This window comes from Peromyscus californicus, unplaced genomic scaffold, assembly GCF_007827085.1.
Source record: "Peromyscus californicus insignis strain IS unplaced genomic scaffold, ASM782708v3 Scaffold_2__1_contigs__length_46816999, whole genome shotgun sequence".
Lineage (NCBI taxonomy): Eukaryota > Metazoa > Chordata > Mammalia > Rodentia > Cricetidae > Peromyscus > Peromyscus californicus.
In genome coordinates this window covers 36407225-36431815 of record NW_026294540.1, presented here as the reverse complement: position 1 = coordinate 36431815, position 24591 = coordinate 36407225, and the positions used below count along the sequence as shown (strand labels likewise).

Here is a 24591-nt window from a genome sequence, read left to right as displayed (position 1 = left end):
CCAAAAAAAAAAAATAAAAATAAAAATAAAAAAACAAAAGAAAAAAATCAAACGTAGTGCTGGTGAGATGGCTCAGTGGATGAAGGTGCTTATTACCAAGCTTGACAGCCTGAGTTTGATTCCTGGGACCCACAAGATAGAAAGAGAGGACTGATATGCTGTGGCACACTCCCCACCTCCAGTAAGTAAATGTGATTTTAAAACCAAAAAGAAAAAAAATTCTTTTTATTTTCTTGGTATTTTTTGAGACAGGGTTTTTCTGTGTAGTTTTGGTGCCTGTCCTGGATCTTGCTCTGTTAGACCAGGCTGGCCTCGAACCCACAGAGATCCACCTGTCTCTGCCTCCCTAGTGCTGGGATTAAAGGTGTGCGCCACCACCACCTGGCACAAATTTCTAATCAGTTAGATTGGGCATGAAGCTGAGACAAGAATTATTGCTAGAGCCCCACCCCCACAAGAAAGATGTGGGAGGAGTTGCCAAGAGAAATCAAGAATGAATCAATACAAATAAAAAGAAAATAGTGGGGACGCTAACACCAGAATGGTTAGAACAGAAGGAAACTCATGAGAAGATTCCTGGGCTCATCCCCAAAGACAATTCCATAAGTGTAACTATGGAAACAGTAAACATGCGTTCACCCAAAGATGCAGTAAAACAGGAACCACCAGAATCAGCACAGACTACAAAGGTTAGGGGCACAGTCCCAATGAAACTAACCTCATTTCAGACACAAGCTGCCAGTTCCAGGGTCTCCGGTCCACCCAGGCTTCTGGCCAACTGGCTACAAAGTCAGGATTTCCCATGGCCTCCTCATGTTTGCTGTGCACTAGATCAACTCACAGGAAAGCAATGTTTTGGTCAGTGCTGGGTATCAAACCCAGGGCTTTTGCACTGCTTGGTAAGCATGCTCCAACTAAGCTACATCCCTCTTGCTTTCACTCGTCTAAAAGCCAGACACAATGGTGTGGGCTTGTACTCACTGTGCTTGGGGGGGCAGACACAGTCTAGTTAATCAGTGAGAAACCTATGTAAAAAATAAATAAATAAATGAATGAATAAATAAATGAATAAATAAATAAATAAGGTAGAGATGGGCTGGAGAGATTCCTCAGAGGTTTAGAGCACTTGCTGCTCTTACATAGGACAAGTGTGATCCCAGCTTCTATGCTGGGTGGCTCACAACCTCCTATAACTCCAACTTCAGGATATCTGATGCCCTCTTGTGGCCCCCACAGGCACCTACACTCAATTGTTCACATACACACAGACACACAAATAAATACATGTAACTTTTTTAAAGGTGGAAAGCAATTGAGGAAGATATTCAATATTGACATCTGGTTTCTGCACACACACACACACACACACACACACACACACACACACACAGTTTTAAAGGCACAAAAAGAATAAAGGCTATGAACAGGAGAAATATCCATAGGGAAATAATAGCTTCCCAAAGACATCTTCTTGCACATGATAATTATGCAAAAGTAAGCAATAGCCTCCATGAATCCCCAAAAAGTCTGCAAAGGGGTCAGAGTCAGGCAGACCAAGGTTCAGCCAGCAGAAGTGTGCAGTGTTGCCTCTGGGTAGGAGAAAAGGTTTCAAATATTGAGGTGACTGGTGCTATGAGAGAGGGAGCTGTCTGGAAGTGATGGGGCTCAGGCCAGGTGGGAGAAGGGAAGGAGGGATGGGCAGATGAGAGAGCAGTGGGAACTGCCTATTTTGAGGATGGAAAGGTCCTGTGGGTGTGTAAACACTCCTGGAAAGAATCTAGCAGAAGAGGAGAGGGAGAGGTGAAAGATCTGGGGACAGCGGGTACAAAAGTTTGCAGGGCGAGCATGAGGACCTGAGTTTGAATCTCCAGCATCCATGTAAAAAGCCAGGCATGGATACTGGTGTGCCTGTAACCCTAGGGTTGGGCTGGAGCAGAGATAAGAGGATGCTGGTGCTGACTGGCTTCTGGCTTTGCTCCAGGTTCAGTGAGAGACCCTGTCTCAAGGGAATAAGTTGGAGAGTGATAAAAAGCATCCAAACCTCTGGTCTCTTTGAGCATGTGGACACACACACACACACACACACACACACAAGATTCAGGGAGGAGGGAAACATTGGAGACTGAGGTCTCTGGAAGAGGCTCCCATCCAGTTAGGGCCAGGGGAAAATGCACACCCATCCTTCACCTGTATGTTCACTACTCGGCTGTCCTATCTGCTGCCTACCAGCCTGCCTCCACTCTCACCAATGGAATGCTATATGGTGCTACTAGGCTACCAGAGGTCCTTGTGACTCCAAATTATCCTGCCTCCAAATCTGGGTCCCTACTGTTGCACCTGTGGCTGAATGCATCAGCTGTGTCCTTCTGCACCCTTGCCTCTCAAGGTGGGCTGCTGGTCTGCAAGTCAAGCCCTTCAGACTCAGGCTTTTTGAGCCTGGCTGCAGGGAAAGTCTGCTGGAACAGGAATGGTATGTGAATTCGAGACTGCACTGTAAACGGGGAGACAGGAAGAAGAGTGGGGCTGTGATCACATGAAGAGCTCTTGTCCCCCTCCAGGGGACATCTCCATCAGAAGCAGCTCTGGTTTACCAGATCTTTGAGTTTTTCAGGATTTCTTCTTCTCCTCCTCCTCCCCCTCCTCCTCCTCCCCCTCCTCCTCCTCCTTCTTTCAGACAGGCTGGCCTCAGATTTGCTATGTAGCCAAGGATGACCTAGGACTCCTGATCCTCCTGCTGGGTTCTGGAATGACAGCCATGTACCACCATGTGGGTTTTAGACACTACTGGGGATGGAACCCAGGGCTTTTTGAGTGCCAGGGCAAGCACTCTGCTAACTGAGCCACATCCCCAGCCTCTTTTCAAGAGAACTTGGGCAATGCTTCTTACGTGAATTCTCCAGATGGGAGAAGCCTGTGGACTGCCATTAAAGATGAGTGAGAGGACATGCAGATGGTCAGCTCAAGCCTCCCGGGGGAGGAAACACTCCCCACCCCACCCCAAATCCCACTCCTAGACAGGAAACAACTTGTATGGTAACAAGCAAACAGGGAGAAGCCACTGGGACTGCTGTGGCGCAGAACGCGAAGAAGGGCTGGAGAAGGATAGAAGCTGGAGGAGGCAGGGCCTGGGGCTACTGGAGGAAGCAAGAACTCAAAGAGATATCCACGGGTCCCCCAGTTCCTGAAGGTGGCCCTGATGGAGCTGGCACAGTCGCCACCTGTCTATCCTAGCCGACTCAAGGGTCCAGATGTGGGCTGGGTTGGCTGCTCTGGACCTGCTGGAATCAGGAGGGGTCTTCCCCATTAACTGGCTGATTAAATGCCAATTAGACCCAATTTGTAACCCCGTCCGGGGAGGGGCGCCCTGAAGCCACGCCTACGCTTCAGAGGACAGTGGGGGTGTTGGCTGGGAACCCCCTTCCTCTTCCATGCATGCAGCCTCAGTGACAGTCGCCAACCGTGGCGCACGGACGCGCGCACCGCACCGGGCGATGCATTGCAGCGTGCGCTGCGCCCAGCACCGGCGGGCCCTGGGACGCACGCATCCTGTCTCCATCTCCACCCGCACCTCCCGCCCGGGGGGGGGGGGCCCTGGTGAGTGACCGGGCCGGGAAGGGTTAAGCCCACAGAGCTGGCGGCGCGGCCTAGAGAGGCAGGCGGCGACCGTGGCGAAGGCGAAGGCAGCGGCCGCGGTGGTGGCGGTGGCGGCGGGGGCCGGGGCGCGGGGGCGCGGCGGGCGGCAGGGGCGGGAGACAGGATGCGGATGCCGGGGGGACTTCCTGTGCCGGCCCCCCAGCGCCCCCGCCCCGGCCCAGCCGCTTCCCGCACGGACGCACAGCACCGGAGGGCGGGCGAGCGATCCGGGACCTGGCCCGGCCGCGGCGCCCGCCCCCCGCCCCCTGAGCACCTGTGGCCCGAGATCACCCAGGACCCTTGTCACCCAGTTCCCACTGAGCCGACCTAGGGCTCCAGCTTGGGCCCTGCTGCGCGCCATGGCCACCCAAACCAACCATGATCCCAGCTCGGGATTTGGAGCCCTGCCGCTCTTCCCTGTCCCTTCACCAACTTCTGCCTGGAAACTCCACTTTGCACCTTGTCTTGGCCCAGGGAGACCTCGACAGCTCTAAGAGTGAAGATCCCGTGAAGTGCCGGTAAAGGGTTCCCCCGGGGGTGGTCAGAGCCTCCCTGGCTCATTCTAGATGGAGGCACCTCAGGAAGGAGCTGGCTGAACCGCCGTGGCCTTCACCTTGTAGCCGCTGGTGACCACACCTCCCCTAGCGCAGAGGCTGCTGCCGGCGGGAAATGCTGTTCCAGGTGAGGCCTGGAGGGAGAGCCCTGCTGGGCTCAGGGGCGCTTCTCTACAGGAGGGCTCCTAAGCCAGAGGGAGATGGAGTCAGCTGGCATGGGGGAGTGGGGACGCCTGATTGTGGAGACCACTTCTTCAGAGTGGACGGAGGACAGGGGCACAGGCCTGCAGAAGGCCCCAGCCATGGATTACAGTGCTCTGGACACCTACCTTCCCAGGGATCTGGGATGACACCTGACATATGTGACCTTCGAAGCTTAGGGGATGGTCATGCTTTGGAAGTGGACAAGGGACTGTGCCATAGGTACCCTCAGGCGCGCCTCAAGCTTCCCAGCCTTGGGAGAGGCTGTTTCCCACAGTTATGTTTCGGTGTGAGGTCAGTTGAGGTGGATCCCTGTGTATATCCAGCAAATAAAAGCTCTGGTTATTCTGTGTAGGAAGGGGGTTCAGCCACCACCATCTCCCTTCTGAACAGCGTCCTTTCTTCCTCTTAGCACAGCCTGCTCCCCAGGACCCTGGTGGGATCGCCAGGATGGAGCTTGGCCCCACAACAATGACCTTTGTGTTGGAGCTTCGATGTCTTGAGGATGGGGGTCCAGGACCTGACACCCTCTCAGGTGAGGGTTGGGGGGTGGAGACAATGGGGCCCCCAGCAAGGATTCTTTAGTTGAGCTGCAAGCTGTCACAGGCCAGACCAAAACAGAGGGACCCCTGTGTGGCCAGCAACAGTAACACCTGCTTAACCCCAACTACCCTGAAACTTGACTTGGGACCTGTTGAGGTATCTGTCAGGCCAAGGGAGACACTGTGACAGATTTAGTAGCCTCAGCCCTGAGTCCCACATCTGGGCTTGCTCTAACCTGCTTTTCCCAGGTGGCCTCCACTGTCTCCCATGGGGCTGGAGGGTTTTTCTGTCTCTGGTGCCTCAGACACTGGCTGCATGGCCTCTTGCCTGTAGTAACCTTGACCCTGGTTCCCATTTCCCCAATATCTGTTCCCATCTCTTTCCCTCCACCTGCCACCCAGAGGCACCCATGGTGTTGTGGAGCTTCCCAGTGCTCTTCCTGAGCCCCTTGCAGGGGTAGGCCCTCAAGGGTGTACAAGAGTTAGCTTTCACAGTCTGTGCTTTAAAAGGTGCTGAGTGACAGTGTGGGGCAGTCTTGAAGGGAGTTGAGAGAGAGAACCAGGGAGGGCTGGGCATGGCAACACATAATTGGAATCCCAGAACTTGGGAGGCTCAGGCAAGAGGGTCCCAGTTTGACAGCCTGGGCTGTGCAGGCAAGGATTATACAATGAGACACTAGTGGGGGGGGGAGAGAGAGAGGGAGAGAGAGAGAGAGAGAGAGAGAGAGAGAGAGAGAGAGAGAGAGAGAGAGAGAGAGAATGAACGAACAGGAGAGAATATCAAGAAATTGGAAAAATAAAATGATCAAATGAGAACATATGAATTGAACAAAAACTCTTTCCGATTGTCAATTTAACTCTAGCAGGCATACACTTCAGGTGACATCTAACTACATGGTCAATAAAATGCTTCTGTGGAAACTGCTGTCCCAGGAAGTCAGAGTGACCACGTGACCAAGCTAGACATGTGGAGATTCACACAGAGGTGAGGTCTGTCCCTGCAGAGGAGGTGGAGTTGAACTTGTTGTAGAGACAGGTCCCATAGCTGTCTTCATCTACCACCCAGCATCCCAGCTGTTCCGTGGAAGTGTGTCTGAAAAATACACCTGAGGCGCTGTGGAGGCAGCTCAATGGGGAGTATGCTTGCCCTACAAGCTTGAGGATCTGAATCCCCAGAAGTCATGCATAGTACTCCATGTCTGTCACCCCAGCACTCCTATGGTGAAATGGGAGTCAATGGCAGGAGAATCCCTTAGAATCTCCAGGGCCAGTTAGCCTGGCTGGCCTGTACAGTGGAAGACGAGAGACCCTGCCTCAAAGTAGAAGGTGAGGTCCGACACCCAAAGTTGTCCTCTGACCTCCACAGGTGTGCTGTGGCACATACGTTCCCACAAGCACACACATGAGCATACAAGACACACAGATGTCTTTAAATGGACTCATGAGGCAAAGGTGATTGGAAAGATTTTTTTCCCCTAAAAGATAATTATCTACACATTTTTTTTGTATGTGGGTATGTGTGGTGTGTATGTGTGTCTTCATGTTTCTTGTCTGTATTTGGGTACTCATGTATGTGGGTGTGCATTGATACGTGTGCCCCTGCGTTTGGAGGCCCCAGGTTGATGTCATGAATCATCCTTGATTGCTCTTCCACATTAGTCAATGGGGCAGGGTCTCTCAATCAAAACCAAAGCTTGCCTATACTGTTAGTCTTGCCAGCCAGCTTCCTCCAGGGATTCCCCTCTCTCCACCCTTGAGACTGGAGTTACAGGTGGGCTGCTGTGCCTGGCTCTTCAGTCCAATTTGGAATCACAGACTCCCTACCTGACCCCTGAATTCCTTCAGTGCTTTCTAGAAACAGCTTGCTATATCTTTACAGAAATATTCACTATTCATAGACAAGGCAAATTTCACTTAAAGTGTGACTATCACCAGATGGTGGTGGCGCACGCCTTTAATCCCAGCACTCAGGGAGGCAGAGGCAGGCAGATCTCTGTGAGTTTGAGGCCAGCCTGGTCTACAGAGTGAGTTCCAGGACAGCCAAGCCTACACAAAGAAAACCTGTCTTGAAAAACAAACAAACAAACAAATAAACGAATAAATGAATAAATAAATAAAGTGTGACCATAAATGCAGTCAGAGTTCAGGGGCTGCAATATCTGATTTCTCCCGAATGGGGAGGAGGTACTAAAGACCTCTTAGGGAATGGTGTCAGGAGCCCAAAGCTTCGTGTTAGTATCAAAGCATGGGGCCTGCATGAAGTGGGCTCAGAGGGAGTCTGAATGAGGTGGTCAGTGGGACCTTAGGAATGTGTGTCTTGTCATCATTGTCACTCAATCCCTCATTTTTGGGTCCCTGCTAGGAGCCCTTTTGCGGATCTTGAGTACATTCTTTCGAGGGTCTGGTCCAGGTAGCTGTCCATCAATCCTTCTCTCCTGGCGTCCTGCCATTTCCACTACAGGTGGCAGTGGTGGGAGTGAGAGCCAGGAGGAGGAAGAGGCTCAGGAGGGGAGCAGCAGCCCACAGCCGCCAGCACTCGCAGCCCCAGTAGGGGCCAGTAACAGCATCGAGGCAGTGCAGTCAGGACAACGGGACTTGCATCTGCAACAGTTAGAGCAGCAGCGAGAGCTGGAACAACAGCTGCAGCACAAGGAGCTGCAAGAGCAGCAGCCTCCGCATCAGCTGTTAGGATCTCAGCCAGAATTGCAGCAGCAGCAAGATGGGCAGCAAGAACTACAGGAAAACTTCCAGTCCGAGCATCATCAGGAACCAAAACCACGGCTGCAGTTGGTACAGCAGCTGGGACTTGGACAAGAGCAACAATTGTTGCAGCAGCAGCAGATGATGATGCAGCCCCAAGGCCAAGAGCAACAGCTGTTACAACAGCAGCAGGAACAGTGTCGACAGCAGCAAGTTCAACAGCAGCGACTCGTGCAGCGGCAAGAGTTGCTGCTGCAGCAGCAGCAGCAAGTACAAGAACAACAACTTGAGCAGCAAGTGCAACAGCAACAGCTATTTCAGCAACAACTGCAAGAACAGACTTTGCTGCAGCAGCAGCCAATGCAAGAGCAACAACAGTCACAGCAGCAGCTTCTCCAACAGCAGCAACTACTGCAAGAGCAGGGACAATTGCTACAGCAGCAGTTGCAGCAGCTTGTGCAAGAACAAGCATTGCAACAGCAATTACAGCAAGTGCAAGGACAACAGCTGTTGCAGCAGCATCAACAGGAGCAGTTAGAGCAGGAGCAGCTGCTCCAACAGCAGCTACTGTTGCAACAGCAGGGACAATTGCAGCAGCAGGTACTGTTGCTGCAGCCACAGGGACAGCTACAGCAGCAGCTGTTGCTGCAGCAGCTGTTGCAGCAGCAGCAGACCCAGATACAGTACCAACTATTGCTTCAGCAAGAACAGTTACAGCAGCAACAGTTGTTGCAACATCAGCAGGAAGAGCTGCAGCACCAGCAGCAGCTGCAGCCTCCTCTACTGGAGCCAGACAAGGGGGAAGAGGTAGCACTGGAGCTCCTGCCAGAGGACATGGGGTCAGAGCAGGAGCAGCAGCGGCAGCGGCAGCGACAGCGGCAGCGTCAGCGTCAGCGGCAGCGGCGGGAGTTGGAGAGGCAGCAGGAGCTGGAGAGGCTGCAGGAACAGCAGCAGCTGAAGCTAAAACTGCAAGAGCAACTGCATCAGCTGGAGCAGCACCTGGAGCAGCAGCAATTACTAGAGCAGCTGCAGCAGCAACAGTTGGAGCAACAGCAGTTGCTAGAGCAGCTGCAGCAGCAGCAGTTGGAGCAACAGGAGGTGCACCTGGAGCTGACCCCGGTGGAGCTGTACACTCAGCAGCAAGAGCTGCAGCTGGAGCTGACCTCTGTGCAGCCCGACCTGCAGGTAGAGCTGGTGTCTGCTCTGGGAGGTGGCGCAGCGCCATCTCCGGCCACCGTCGTGGTGGCCCCTCCAGGCTATGTGGTGCTGCAAGAGCTCATGGTGCTGCCCACTGTGGCCACACCCACTGTGGTGGCCATCCAGGGCTCCACAGGGGATGAGGCTCTGACGCCCACAAAACAGCGGAGGAAGCGGCGAGGCAGGGACAGGCCGACCATCTGTGGGGAGTGTGGCAGGGGTTTCAGCCGCAGCACGGACCTGGTGCGACACCAGGCCACGCACACTGGGGAGAGGCCGTATCTCTGCAGCGAGTGCGGCAAGGGCTTCTCGCAGCACTCCAACCTGGTGACCCACCAGCGCATCCACACGGGCGAGAAGCCCTATGCCTGCACCTACTGCTCCAAGTGCTTCAGCGAGAGCTCGGCGCTCGTGCAGCACCAGCGCACCCATACCGGCGAGCGGCCCTACGCCTGCGGCGACTGCGGCAAGCGCTTCAGCGTCTCCTCCAACCTGCTGCGCCACCGCCGCACCCACTCGGGTGAGCGGCCGTATGTGTGCGAGGACTGCGGGGAGCGCTTCCAGCACAAGGTGCAGATCCGCAAGCATGAGCGCCAGCTGCACGGGGCAGGCCGCTCCCGAGGGCTGGGCCTGCTGCGGTCTTCCAGGCCAGCGCCCTCCCGAGCCTCCACAAGGACCCAGAAAGCCTCTGTTTCCGGGAAGCCCTGAGTGGTGTGAGAGCCATCCACACCTGGACCCTAGGTCATGGTCTTAACTCCAATTTGAGGTCTTTCTGGGTATCTTGAATTATCCTTCAGAAAGGAAGACTTCCATCTTTTCCCAAACTTGACCCCACAATGCACCAAGTCCACAGATTCACTCTTCCCCCAAAACCATGCACAAGAGAACATTTCCATGTGGGTGAGAGGGACTACCGGATTTTTCCCCCCATCCTGGGAACATTGGACTGAGAACTTGCCCGGTGGCAAATAATTTGTGAGGTTTGATACGCCCAAACACTAACCGGCAAATGTAATGTGCAATGTGTTGGGAGCTGGGAAATGAATGGATCATTCTGAATACTTAAGGTGGAACTGAAAAGAGGGGCAGATGGTATAGCTCATCTGGTTAGAGTGCTTTCCCAGCACAAAGCCCTGGGTTCCATCTTCAGCTTCATATAAATATAAACGTGTGTTGGCACATGTAACCCCAGCACTTGGGAGGTAGAGGCAGGAGGATCAGATGTTCGAGGTCATCTTCAGCCACATAGTGAGTTGGACAGCCTGAGTTACCTGAGACCCTGCCTAAAAACAAACAAACAAACAAACAAACAAACAAAAAAACAAAAAAACAAAAAACAAAAAAAAGGAAAGAAAGGAAACTGATCTGCACAATACAGTGAACTTGGTCAAGGCAATGAATTGTTGTAAGTAACATAAACTTTGAAAATACTTGTTGGAATGAAAGGCCGGAGGGTGGGCATGGTTCTGGTGCAAATGCCTGTGGTCATAGACACAGGGTCACAGTGGCAATGGGACCAACGTGCAAATGAAAGCCAGGAAGTCGTGTTCCAGGTGGAAGGTCAAACCTTCCTTCCTCAAGAGTCCAGACTACACACATTAGAAGCAGGTTCTGGACTTCCACTGCAATGTTCCCAAGCCACTTGTACCTCCTCACTGTCCCCTGGTATAAGAGCCTGTGGCTGAAGCAGAGATTTCCAAGAAGGAAAGAACCTGGAAAGAACTTCTGGGTAGTCCCCACCTAGCCTCAGCTGCTTAGGTGCTGCCCAATTGGTCAGCACCGTGTGACCCAGGGGCTGCAGTCTCTGGCCCAGGCAGACCTTACCTCCTGGCTGGGGTGTGAAATGAATGTTGGGGACAAGGACTGGGGATCTCAGAAAGGCTGTAAACCATGTTTACCAAATCTTAGGGCGGGGACTGTCTGAGCAGACCATCGTGTGGGAAGGTGTGCAGGTGGAGGAGGCCCTCCCTGGCCCCCAGCCACTGCCTGCCCCACTTAACCTGACTGCCCACTGTGACTGCTGAGTCCCTGCCCTGTCTCTGCCTCCCATGCTTCTCCTTTACTAGCACAGCCTGACAAATTTTATACACGTGTTGGCAAGTGAGGAACAGAACATGGAAAATAAAGTGAAGAATACTGTTTTGTCCTGTTTGTAATTTGAACTTTATGTTTTATATCTTGCCTGTAACTTCTCTTGTTCATTTGAAACAGTCTTGTGTAGCCCAGGCTGGTCTCACATTCACTGTATGGCAGAGGATGGCCTAGAACTAACTTCTAATTCTCCTGCCTCTACCTCCCAAGTGCTGGGCTTTCAGGTGTGCACCACCATGCTCAGTATATGCAGTGGTGGGGATCAAACCCACGGTACTGTGCATGCCAGGCAAGCACTCTGCCAACTGAGCTTCATCCACAGCCCCAAGTTATGGATTCTCTTTTTATGGGATTTTTCTTTTAGTATAGCCCAAGTCATCCTTGACCTTGCGGTAACTCTCCTGTCTCAGCCTCTTGAGTACTAAGATTACAGGCATGTGCCACCACACGCTGAGATTAGAACAAATCTGTGTGTGTGCTTGAGTGTGCATGTGTTTGTGGGGGGATGCGCATGCCACAGTGCACAGAGGACAACTTTGTGGAGTTGAGTCCCTCTTTCCACCTTTATGTGGATTCAGGGGATTGAACTCAGGAAGCCTGTTTTGTATGACAAGCACCTTTACCTGCTGAGCCATATCACCAACCCAACCACCTTATTTTTTTGAGACAGGGTCTCTCACTGAACTTTGAGCACACCCATTGGATAGACTAGCTGGCTAGTGAGTCCCGGGAACCTACTTGTCTCTGCATCCCCCACAGCTCGAAGGTTAGAGATATGTGTTACCACCCCTGTCTTCTGTGTGGCTGCTGGGGATCTGAACTGGGGGTCCTCATGCAGACTGAGCTGTCTCCCCAGCTCTGAACAAACCTTTCCAAGGATGAAAATGTGTGGATCTAGGCCAACATTGTGAACACACTACACTGCCTGTGAACACATTTTTAGATCTATTTTTATTCTTTTTAATTATATGTGGATTTGTGTGTGTGTGTGTGTGTGTGTGTGTGTGTGTGTGTGTGTGTGTGCGTGTGCGTGGCGCATGTGCGCGCACAGGGGTATGTACACATGGATGCAAGTTTGCCCACAGAGGCCAGAAATGTCAGATCCTCTGGAGCTGGGGTTATAGAGGGTAGTGAGCTGCCTGATGTGGGTGCTGGGGACTAGTTAGTCCTCTGGAGGAGCAGCAAGTGATCTAAACCACTAAGCCAGTTTTGCAGCTCCCTCTGAACTAATGTGAAAAGTGGGTCCCTTTCAGTGATGCACCCCACTACAAGATTCAGGGCTTATGGGGAGAGGGTGAGCTAGACTTTAGGCCCCTCAAGCTGCTGCATCAACAAGGGCTCTGTCTAAACCCTTCACCTGCAGTTTGATTGGTTGATTGATTGATTGATTTGCATAATTAGTAGGTTGGTTGGTTAGTTAGTTGCTTAGTTAGTGTGTGCCATGGCCCCTGTGTGGAGGTCAGTACTCTCCTTCCGCCAACCAAGTGGACCCAGAGATCACACTCATGTCATTAGGCTTTATCCACTGAGCCATGCTGCCAGCCCCTACTTTTGGTTTTAGCCGAAAGTTTTAGAATTGAGTGATTCATTAACTTGAGTGAACCGAGGCTACCCCCATTCATACGCCTTACCCATCAAGTGTTCAGATCCCATTTTTGCCCTTGATGCTGGCAGCAGTAGAGATCTGCCCAAGACACACACTTGCTGGAGAAAATGAAGGCCAAAGGCAGAGACTAGAGAATTGTCTTTTAAAGGAATTTTTCCAGGTGTGGAAAAATTGTAGGCATACACTTGTAACCCTAGCATTTGGGAAGCAGATGCAGGAGGATAGTGAGTTCAAGGCCAGCCTGGGCTACATAGCAAGCTCTTGTCTCATAAAAGAAAAGGAGGGAGGAAGTCAGCTAGATGGTAGTTCAAGCCTGTAATACCAGCACTTGGGATGCTGAAGGAGGATCCAGAAATGGAGGCTAGCCTAGACTAAACAGTGACACTTTATATCAAAAAGAAAAAGATGATTTAAATGCTGTATGTCGCTTGAGGGAAACATAAGGCAGCTGTAAAAATAAATACAATGCTGTTTCTAAAGTACTGTTACATTATGGCAAGCTCCCAAGGCTTGCTGAAATGGTGGATGCAGGACCTCCTTTCTCTGTTTAAAAGGCATCCAGAGATGGAAGACAGCCACTCCACCTTCTTGGTGCAGTAGTTTGGGGAGAAATGGAATGTAAAGCTTTGTTGATGTTGCGTGAGCAACTTATAAACCACGTCCCCAAGCCCCACTGAAAGATTCCAGGCAGGAGCTCCACCACTGAGCCCACCTCCACCCCCTTACTGGTAGATTCCAGGCACAGGCTCTGCCATGGAGCCACACTCCCACACCCTCACTTGTGAGTTCTGGGCAATAGGGACCCAACCACTGAGCCAGGTGCCCAACCCTCTTACTTCTTTTGAGACATGATTTTTGCCCAAGTTGGCCTGAAACTTACTCTGTAGCCCAGGTAGGCCAGGATTCCTGACCCTCCTGCCTCAGCCTCCTGGGTGCTAGAAATACAGGCATGCACCATTATGTTCAGCCCCCAGTAGCAACTATTGCCCTTTGCTTCTAAAGCAAATGGCTGGCAGACTGCTGAGTGACCAACTAGAAGATAAACAGAGTAGAGCTTAAATTGCCCATGTGTGAAGAAACCAGAGGGCTAGCCCCTACACCTGTCTCAAGATGCTTCTGCTCTGAGGACAATGGTACCCTGGCTCTGCCTGTACTGTGGCTTGGTTGGACTGTTCTGTTACTGCTGACCTCAGCCTTGACAAGCGGTCACAATCTTGCTAGAAGGGAATACTTTTATTATTTGTTATTTACGTATATGTGTGTGGTGTGTCTATATGAGTACATGCCACATGTGTGCAGGTGCCTACAGAGGGCAAAAGAGGGTGTCAGATCCCCTGGAGCTGGAGTTATAGGTGGTGGTGAGCAGCCCAATGTAGGTGCTGGGTACCAAACTCCAGTCTGGAAGAGCAGCGAGTGCTCTTGACTTCTGAAACATCACTCCATCCCATAGAAATGAGTCATTTTAGAGCAGTTTCATCAAAATAATATGGATAAAATCTAATGGACGTCAAAAAAGAAAAAAATACATGTTTGGCACTAATGCAACTCCCCTGTCTCTCATATATATCTCTAAATGGTATGTACAAGGGAGATATCCCCCAAATACACTCATGTAACAGCTAGCCTGGCTTGTCAGCACAGTCTCCCATCCTGCTATCTGAAACCTGAGGCCGGAGGGTGGCAAATTCAAGGCCAGCCTGGGGGATATGGAGAGACAGCTCACCATCACGGTCACCTGCTTAATTCCTGCTCTGCTGGCCACAGGGGCCTCTGTCAGTGACAGGACCATCTGCCGACCCAGCGAATTTCTAGAAGCTTGCACTTGGTGTCAGCTTTCCTGCACTCACCAATGGGGACAGAGGGGACACAGCCAGTACAGGAAGGTGCCAGTCATTTCAGGACATTTGTGATTCTGTGAGTCTGGGAATAACTCAGTGCATACACAGTAGCTTTGGGTGACTCTGAGTCTGCTGGAGTCTCCCAGCTGTGGACATGAGCTCTCTGTCCTTCAGAAACCACCCACACACCCGGGCTGAGTAGCACTGTTGTGTGACAGAACTCTTTCTGGGGAGACACAACACACCCCAGATAGGTATTTTACAACAGATCAAAGTACGGATACCACCAGAGTCCGACCTGGTCAACTGCTGAGTTTTATTGGGGTTACTTGCAGGAATACCGGTGAGGGGTTAACTTACAGGAAAAGAAACAACTCAAAGGCAGCTGCATCACCAAAGCCCACCTCGGCATGGGTGACAGCTCACCAGTCTGGGAGCCTGGAGCGCACTGCACAGCCTGCAGACTCAACAGGTTGGAGAGCGTCCTTTCCAAGTGACTGCTCGAAATCTCTTCCAGGCAGCTCAGCTGGTTTCCACATCCAGGCAGCCGACCTTGTCTTGGAGTCTTCTTCGCTGGTCCCTTCTGCTGGTCACAGAGGGGACACTCCGTTTTTATTGCTTACTCTGGCAGGAGGGGCCTAGTGAATCTGGTCAGTTTCAGGGACTTCCTGGAGCTATTTTGAGGTGTTTACTTCCTGCTTAAGGAGCTTCCTGCAGGATGGAAGGTTTTAATCTCTGAGGAAACTGTTACATAACACCTTCCTTCTTCCTGTGTTCCTCTTCTGAGCCTTGGAGGGGCTAACTACAGATGTCCACCTATGACTAAGTGTGGCCACCATGCCACAGTAACAGTCACTTGTTCTCAGGAGCTTCACCAGTAGTTGGGTTGAGGCCAATGACAGCAGTGATCTACCGGCAAATGTGCACATGTTTAGAAGGCAGTTAGACAGGCACATCACATCCATCTAGAAAAAACCATAAAAGCTGCTTCCTCATTGGGACCTATGATTCCTCCTAGCTACAGGTTTTTGTCCTGGCTTACAGTACTAGATGTGAAATCCCTCCTGATGAGCGGGCCTTAAATCCACCTGGAAGGCTGTTGGTTTTACCCGACATAGCTCAGCTGTTATTGCACAACCCAGCACCTCCTGCCCGGCATGTTGGTGTTTCAGCACTCAAGGTTCATAGCCGAGCAGGGTTGCTGGGGACAGTTCTCCGCTAGCTGCCTGCATGGCCCCTTCTGGCATCATGAAAGCCAGTTGACAGGGTGGGAGTTTCCAGTTCAATCCCAGCTTAATTTCTTCATGTCACACCGTCAGAGCATGCACATACGGTGTCTTCAGCAGCAGGCTCTTACTATCTAGTTCTGGCGTACAACCTACAACAGTAGCCACAGCCTTTATGGTTTGTGGGGCCTCGGGGGTTTTCCTGACCAACAACTCATAGAAGGCGGCCCACGCCTGGTGGTAGGGTTGTCATTCAATAATGAGTGGGACACTGGGCGTGTCCATTTCCACCCATGGATCAGATCTTTTGGATTTTTTTCCTTTTAATTAACCCAATCCAAGTAGGGTTGGAAGTTAAGTAGAAATACCATTGCATCCGATTGTCTCTCAGTGGTTTGCCAAATCTGCGAAACACTCCGGGGTTAGCATTATGTCATCTATAGAACAAAACCTTTTCCAGAGGATGCAGGACAAGGCCACATCCTGAACCTCCATCCCATAACAAAGATAACATTGGTGAGGCACTCTGAAAGTCTGTTGTCATCTGTTCTCAGCAAGTGTCAGGTGATCCCGGAGGTTAACAACCAAGAAGGTACTGACGTCAAACATAAGCAAGGTCTAATACAGCACGGACGTCCCAGCCATTTAAATCAGTTGCTCCCTCCGCAGATCATGGTTGGGTACAATTAGCTCCTGTAATCTTTTAACTATTCTCTCCGAGCCAGTACATTGCCATATCCTGGAGGTCTTCCATGGAGCATCCCTACATGTCTCCACCCCTGATAAACTCAGTGGGCCGCACTTAATCTGCTCAGCCCTACTCAGGGCCAACGGTGAATGTGACCCTGCTTTGCCTGGCTGTACCTGATGGCTCCCTCGGTCAAAGGGGCCTTGGGTTGCCACTGTAACTGTAACCTCCCCGGTTCACCACACCTGGCTCTTGGGGGAGTTCCTGACTGGGAAAGCGTCTCCAACCCTAGCATACTGTTTTGCTGGAGAGAAAATGTACCCTCCTTAGTCTGGGGTGGGGGAGGATATTACTCACCCCTGGGACAGGCTTGATTGTCTTCACTTATACTGCTCTATCATGGATGTCTTCTGTGAACTGCTCCTCAGGCTTTCCGGCCTTCCAGAAGCTCCTCAGCACCCAATTTGGCTTCCTATCAGTTTTTTTTCACCCCCGTAGGAACTCCAGCTGGACACAAATCTTGCCACATTTGTCTTTAAGTAATGCAGACTCTTCCTCCGCCTTACCTTTATATCTCCTCTAGGTTGCTCTCTTGCTTTATGGACTCTCTCCTCACGCTGGTTGGAGTCATTGAGATCTGCCAAAGCCTTCCCTACTTTATAAAGATCTTACCCCGCACCAGCAGACTCAGCAAAGCCACTAAAGCTCCACCCCACCCCTGCTGGGTCAGCCTTGTCTTTAACTCCTCTGTGAACACATTTCTGTCTGGTCCAGTGAACTGGGGTTCAAACACAGCTTCTCTTATCCCTAGTTCCCTCAACAGCATCTGCCCCTCCTCTCTGGTCCTCCTACCCCTGATATTTATGGGGACCTCAGATGGAGGTAACCAAGTGTTCCTAATGGCTCTGATAAGTCAGTCCCTGAGGGACTGACTTCCCTCACACTGTCTCAGGTTATGCAGCCTTTTCTTTAAGGAGGGATGGGTAGTCGGATGACTCAGTTTTCCTGCCTCCACAGCAGTCAGAGTTCACCACCATGTCCCACAGCCTCAGAAGCCAGGTGGCAACAGGCTCTTTCATTGTTTGTTTAAAAGTCTTCCCTGGTTCCAGCAGCTCAGGTGCTGAGTATTCCTTAATTATCAACCTGGACCATTGTTAATGCCCCCGTCTGCATGACGGATTATAGATCCCCCCTTTTTCCATTACCTGAGGTGTATCTTCTATTGCTTTTGTGATGTTCTACTCCTCCTCCTCACTCACTGGATCTTCCCTGGATTCCAAGTTCTTGGATCCCCGGACGGGCTTTTGAGCACGGATCTAACTTGTATTCTCTTTTCTTTCCGGCCCCAAGCCTTAAGAAGGGGCAAGCCAACCCCGCCATCTCACCCTCTCCTTTATCTAAGTTCCTTGCCAGAGCAGAGGCTCACGCGGAGGATGCTGCCACAGCTCCCTCTCCTGTTACAGTCGCTCCTTTACACGAATAAGCTCCTGCTTGACAGCCATTTCTCATGCGTTTCTGTCTACACAACAGTGGCCAGGCAACCTCTGCCGCTGCTGCCCATAATCTCAACTCTTGTGCACTAATCTCAAAGACCGAAAACTTTCTTCTAAACCTTTAACTGTTTTCAGGGACTCTCCATATTCACATGGTGGACCCCACTCATCAAGTAGGCATGCCACCCCACACCACATAGACGAGGACTGCTATCCTGAGATTTCCCCCACAGACACTCCTAATGCCGATGGCTCAGCCCTAGTTGCATGTCTCATTATCTATAGCAAGAACGATGCCACCGCTGTCATGAACGAAGGCACACGAACACACACCGCACAGGAAAGGACAACTCTATCGGAATTTTCTCCGAAGATGCTGCCCCCTCAGGCTGCTTAGCAAGTCTCAGTTGCATGTCTTGCTACCCACAGCCAGGACCTCGACTCACTCCTCCCCAACTCATCTTTGGTCCTGTCCTGTCCCTGTCCAGGCACCAATTATGTTGTGTGACAAAACTTTTCCTGGTGAGACACAACACACACATCTACTTAGACCCCAGTACGGATACCACCAAAGTCCAACTTGGTGAACCAATGAGCTTTATCGGAGTTACTTGCAGGAATACGGGTGAGGGGTCACTTACAGGAGCAGAAATGACTCTAAGACAGCTGCAGGGGAGCACACTGCACAGCCTGCAGGCAGCTTAATAGTGTGGAGAGTGTCCTTTCTAGGTGACTTTGTCTAAACCTCTTCCAGGCAGCTCGGCTGGTTTCTGTATCTTCCAGGGAGCTGGTAACAAATGTCCACACCAGCTCAGTTTCCAGGACTGGCACAGGGAAGTAAGAAGCCTGGCATAGTGGAGTGCTGACCCATGTCCCTAGATTGGACAGACAACTGTAGTGCCAGTTTGTTTAACCTGATTTTTAGATCTATTTATTTTATTTTATGCCTGCGTGTGTGTGTGTGTGTGTGTGTGTGTGTGTGTGTGTGTGTGTGTGTGTGTGTGTGGTCTGCATGTATGTCTGTCTACTATGATCATGCATGGTGCCTGTGTAGTCAGAAGAGAGCACTGGATCCCTTGAAACTGAAGCTACAGATGGTTTGAGCTGCCACGTGGGTGCTGCTGGGAACCACACCTGAGTCCTCTGCAGAAGCAGCAAATGCTCTTAACCATTGAGCCTTTTCTCCAGCCACTGTCATGCCAGTTGGAAAAAGAAATTAAAGTGCCTGTGGCCAGGATGTAGCTCAGTTGGTGGAGGACTTATCTAGCATGTAAGAAACCCTGGGTTTGATCTCCAACACCTCATAAACTGGGTACAGTGGCACATGCTTGTGATCCCAGTACTGGGGAGGTAGATGCAGTTATGCCAGCCTTAGCTACAGTAGACTCTCTCTCTCTCTCTCTCTCTCTCTCTCTCTCTCTCTCTCTCTCTCTCTCACACACACACACACACACACACACGTTAGGCCTGGGGAAATGGTTCAGTGGGTAAAAACACTCGTTACACAAGCATTAGGACCCGAGTGTGAATCGCTATCACCCACATAAAAAGCCGAGTATGGCTGTTCATGTACCTATAACCCCAGAGCTATAGGGAGTGGAGACAGGAGGATTGCTGGGACTTGATGGCTACCAGCCTAGCTCCAGATTCAGTGACAGTTCCTGTCTCAAGGGAATAAGCCAGAGTGCTAGAGTAGAAAACATCTAACATCCTCTTGTGGCCTCTGAGCATGGAAACACCACACACACACACACACACACACACACACACACACACACACACACACCCCCCAAAAGACAGAAAGTTAAAGTGCTGAAGTCATATTTAATTCTGGGGGCAGAGATCTGAACCAGCTTAATTAGGAACACAACATGGACTATGCTGTCAAGAACCTGGGGGTGGGACAGGTGTCAATACATGGAAAAATACTAATGGGGGATTCTAGTTAAGCAGACCAACAATGGTGCTTGTTGAGACAGATCAGGGTGATGAGCTAACAATCACTTTGGGGTGGTGGGAGCGTTTCACCAGATACTGGGGGTGGGGCTTCTAGATAAACTGACTGGACAAGATTTTTGCTACAGTTGGGCTGTGCAAAAATGGCACAGAAGTACAGAGGTTGAGATATGAATTCAAAGCAACCTCAGAGGGGCCCTTGGGCATTCCCCTGTCTTCAGGCAAGATACCCCGCCTCTGCCCGTTCCTTACTGCTTCTTTGCAGGGACCTGGAATTGGTCTGGCGGCCCTCTGGTCACCTTCATTTGTACCCAGCAAGAAAAGAGCTGTCAGTCCCTTTCTACGTGCGCCCGCGCCCGCCCCCCCCCCCCCCCCCCCCCCCCCCCCCCCCCCCCGCCCCAGTGACCACTCACTCCCAGAATGCCTTGCAGTTGCTCTCAGCTGGGATGTTTCAATGGATTTGGTTGCCTGGGTAGGGCAGCAGAGGGCAGATGTGGGCATGGTAGTGAGGGCTGGGGCAGGAAGCGGGGCTCCATCTGAAGGGAAGATGGAGGCCCTGTGTTTCATGATGGTGTTGACACAGACCACATCGCAGACCTGGAACACTCGGGGTTCTAAAGGGGGGGGGGGTCTGGTTCTTGTTGAAGTTTCCATCTTCACAGCTTGTCACTCAACAGCGTTGTGCGTATTTGTGTACACACAGGTGCATCCGTGCATGTGTGCGAATGTCTATGTGGAGGCCAGAGGCTGATGTTAAGTGTTTCCCTGCTCACACTCCACCTTGGTTTTGGGGGCAGGGTCTCTCACTGAACTTGGAGCTCACTTACTCAGCTGGACTGGCTGGCCATTGAGCTCCAGCGATCATCCTGTCGTCCTCCATAGTTTTCCTCCCGCGCCCCCTCTTACTATTGTCTGTTTATTGACTATAAGATGATCTAGAGTTCGGCCGTGTGTCTAGACTGTCAGCAAACCTCAGGGACCCTCTCATCTTCCTTTTCCCAGTGCTGGAATTACGGGCCGCCATGCCTGCCTTTTCTGTGGGTGCTGAGATCTGAACTCAGGTCCTCATGCTTGCATGGCAGGGATTTTGTCCACTGGGCCCCTCTACCACCTCAACAGCTTTTAGATGTCTTCTTGCTGCTCCCCAGAACTCCCATATCACACCCCCACCATCTCTTGGCAAACCATGACCTCTCTGCTGTCCACCCTCTTGGAGCTCCCTAAATCACCCCAAGCTCCCACCTCAGGCTCTCACCCAGGGCCTACTTGTCCCATTCTCTGTCCCCTGTCATGCTTGAGTGAGCACTACCTGTGCCGGGGAGGCATAGGGACCCACCTGACTCTGTTCTCTCTCAGCTCTTTGCATGGGGTTCTGGGGTGGGGGCTCATAGTCACAGCTTTGGGATTTACTTTATTCCCTGAGGAGGTGGGCTGTGTGCCCTTCACTGCTTTGTGATATCCTCATCAACATCTTATGTCTGGTAGTGACACTGTGCAGGAGCTTAAGCCTAGGATGGAGGGACAGCTGTTCTCCAGTGGAGGTATCTTTTTTTCCCCACTATAGAGTTTACTTTGTGAGTGTGTGCATGTTCCTGTGGAGGTCAGAGGAAAGCCTTAGGTGTCTTTCCTCAGGAACCATCACTTTATTTAATTTTAAAAATTCAAAAGATTTTAGTATCTTTAATTGTGTGTGTGTGTGTGTGTGTGTGTGTGTGTGTGTGTGTGTGTGTGTGTGTGTATGTGTGCGTACGATGTGAGTGCAGTGCCTATAGAGGCCAGGAGTGTGGGTTCCCCTGGAGCTGTAGTTATAGGTGGTTGTGAGCCCTTTGATGTGGGTGCTGCGAATGAACTCAGGTCTTCTGGAAAAACAGCATATGTCCTTAATCACTGACCCATCTCTCCAGCCCCTACTTTATTTTTTGAGCCAGGGTCTCTCACTGGGACCTAAGTACCACCGATTAGGCTAGGCTGGCTGGCCAGTGAGCCCCAGGGATCCTCCTATCTCGGCTTCTCTGGCACAAGGCATACAAGCGTGCACCACCATGCCTGGCTTTTCAGGTGGGCATTCAGGATGAAACTCAGGCCTCTAAGCTTGCATGGTGAACCCTTCACCAACTGAGCCCTCTCCCCAGCCCCACATCTGTTTTTCTTGTTTCCGTTCTCTGGGGGTGCACAGGCCTGGGCAGGTCTAGTCCCCAGGCAGGCTGCCAATCCCCTCTTCTCTAGCTCAGTACGCATCTGGGGGCAGCTGGATCAGTCCATGATATGGGTGGGCTCAGTCTCCTTTCCTCTTCCCCAGAAACCATGACCTACTTTTGTTTCCCATATGATGAGACTGACTCCTCTCCCCTTCTGTGGGTTCTAGCCTGCCAGGTTTCCTGCTGGGAGGCAGGGGATGGGCAAGCCTTGGGCACATTTACATTCCAGCTCTTGTCAAAAGTGGCAGTGGACAGGCAGGTGGGAGCAGGGGGATCTCGAGGTCAAGGCTAGCCTGGGCTATATAGTGAGACTATCTGCCCTAGCTACTTTTTCTGTTGCTGTGATACATCACTCTTACCAAGCATCTTAGAAGGAGAGGGTTTGTTTTGGTTGACAGGTTACAGTCCATCACCAAGGGAAGAAGTTCAAGGCAGGAACCCAAGTAGGAACTGTGGAGAAACAGTGCTTACTGGCTTGCTCAGCTACCTTTCCTACACAGTTCAGGGCCATCTGCCTAGGGATGGCACCACCCACAGTGGGCTGAGCCCTCCCACATCAATTGAATCAAGAAAATCAAGACATGCCCACCGGCCAATCTGATGGAGGTAATTCCTCAACTGAGAGCTCTCTCCCCAAGTGCCTCAACTTGACAGCCACCAAGATCAGCCATCACACTATCTCAAGAGTCAATCAAACAAACAAAACAAAAAATGGTATCAGCACACAGACACACACATTCCCTTGACAGTGTGATAGAGCCAGGACCCTTCTTTAGAGTCTGTGCCAGGCTGTTTGAACTTCCAGTGTCCAAAACTGTGAGCTGAATATACCTGGTTTCTTTACTTCCTTCCCCTCCAAAAAAGTGACCTCAAATTCATCCACTGTAGAAAATGCTAACGTCTTATCTGTTTTGTTTTCCTTTGGGAGGAGCTAGAGATGGAATCCGACGCCTTGAGCAAGCTGGGTAAGCACTTTATCACTGGTTCACACCCCCAGATCCTCACTAGTGGCTTCTAGGCAAGTGCTCTTTCATTGAGTCACACCCCCGGGGCCTCACTGGTGTAAATTCTAGAAAATCCGTCTGTTACTGATCCACACCCCAGCCCCTCACTGGGGGATTCTAGTCAGGCCCAGTACTGGTAGCTACCTCCCAGCTTTTAGTATTTTTGGAGCTAGGGTCTTACTAGTTGCTCAGGCTGGAACTTGAACTCCCTTTGTAGCTCTGAACTCATGTTCCTCCAGAGTAGCTGGGACTTCAGGCTTGCACCACCATGCCTTACTGCACGACTTTTATAATACACAGCCCCCCTGGGAAGATCTCTTTCCCCTTTGCCCCCTGTCCACTTGACAACATGAGAACATGGAGAGTGGTTAAGCATGGCACACGGCAGGAATATACACACCCCATCACCTGCTATGTGTCCCATAGGGTGGGATTGGCCCCTCTTCCCTCCCTTGGGTTTCTAGTTTGTCAGGTAGCCTGCTAGGGGAAGGTGATCTGCTAGGTAGTCAGTCTGTGTAAAAAAATCAGGCTGTGGAAGAATGTCATCATGGAGATAGCTGACATACACACATGGGAACGAGAGACAAGGACCTTCCTTCCATGTTTGTCTGTGTGTGTGTGTGTGTGTGTGTGTGTGTGTGTGTGTGTGTGTGTGTGTCAGCAAAGAGGGGTGAGGTTTTGGTTCCCAAAGAACCGGCAGGCAGAGAGGCAGCCAGAGAGCCAGCCAGGTCCACGAATCCTAAGCATCCAGGCTATATGGTCTACCAAGGAAAGCACAAAAGTTTCGCAAAGTCTTCTCAATGTAAGAGAGGGGAGGGAGGGTGGAAAAGAGGAAGGAGGGCAGAGGCTAGAACCTGGTACCTGGGGCACTCAGCTCAGGTGGCCAGCAGGCTCAGGGTCCAGGGGCTTCAGAACATAGATGGCCCATGTAGGGCAGCAGAGCACTGACCAGAATAGCCATGAATATTAGACCATCAAGGTTCAACTTGTCTGAGGCCATTGCAAGGCCACTACCCCAATATTCATGCCAGATCTGGGGATGGCAGGTCAGGGAGTTGAAGAACAGAACTCAAATTTGGCCTCAAACTACAACCTTCTGTGCATTGGACTGCTATAGCCCACAGGACCCCTCATGCCTTGATCAGGCTGACCCTCTCCTTGCCACACCCTTGTCAGCACTGTCCCTGCACGTACAAGTGACTCCAGAAGGCAGTTGTAGTGGAGCTGTGGATCATCAAAGATGATCAACCTCCTGGCCACACCCTTGCTCATGTCAGGGTCGACACTTGCCGCTGCCTGGATATCCACAAGGGGTCACCACCTTCTCCGCCATCGTAAGATCCAGGGAGGGTCCTGTGGACAGGGGACGGGCTCCGGACACGTCCTGACACGCACCGCAGTGGACCTAGGCCGTGGTCTGGAAGGAAGGGATGCTCGCTAGGGCTCGTGGGCATCTCCAAGGGGGTGGGCAGGGATCTCTTGCAGGGGAGAGGAGCAGGTAGTCCATGGATGCTCATCATGGGTAGCCACGAGCATCCTTCACGCACATGGGGGTGCGACGCGGCAGCCCCCCTGTCTGCACCCAGAGCTCCGTGACGCCCCATGACCGGAAGTGCCCCCCCGTGGGCGCGGGCAAGGCGGGGCCGGCGGGCGGCACTTCCGGT

The 24591-nt window shown here is 51.6% G+C and overlaps 1 protein-coding gene and 1 long non-coding RNA gene across 6 annotated transcripts; one reads left to right on the top strand and one right to left on the bottom strand.

The window, feature by feature from the left end:
- Positions 1 to 25: 25 nt before the first annotated feature.
- On the top strand, positions 26 to 10969 carry Znf853 (zinc finger protein 853). Of its 5 annotated transcripts, XM_052754370.1 has the most exons (5): positions 26 to 3594; positions 4108 to 4314; positions 4525 to 4682; positions 4806 to 4923; positions 7392 to 10969. In XM_052754370.1, exons 3-5 carry the CDS (start codon positions 4668 to 4670, stop codon positions 9533 to 9535), a joined length of 2277 nt encoding a protein of 758 aa, XP_052610330.1. In that variant the 5' UTR covers positions 26 to 3594; positions 4108 to 4314; positions 4525 to 4667; the 3' UTR covers positions 9536 to 10969. The 5 variants fall into 5 exon arrangements, 1 of the variants encoding a protein (XP_052610330.1); XR_008221868.1 differs by lacking the exons at positions 26 to 3594; positions 4525 to 4682 and adding an exon at positions 5794 to 5915 and having other exon boundaries at positions 3700 to 4151; positions 7392 to 7504; XR_008221867.1 differs by lacking the exons at positions 26 to 3594; positions 4525 to 4682 and adding an exon at positions 5794 to 5915 and having other exon boundaries at positions 3701 to 4151; positions 4801 to 4923; positions 7392 to 7504.
- A 3690-nt stretch (positions 10970 to 14659) lies between these two features.
- On the bottom strand, positions 14660 to 24227 carry LOC128120413 (uncharacterized). Its single transcript, XR_008221870.1, has 2 exons — positions 24122 to 24227; positions 14660 to 15271 (listed from the first exon to the last, which is right to left on the bottom strand). It is a non-coding gene; the product is annotated as an uncharacterized LOC128120413 (long non-coding RNA).
- Positions 24228 to 24591: the final 364 nt, after the last annotated feature.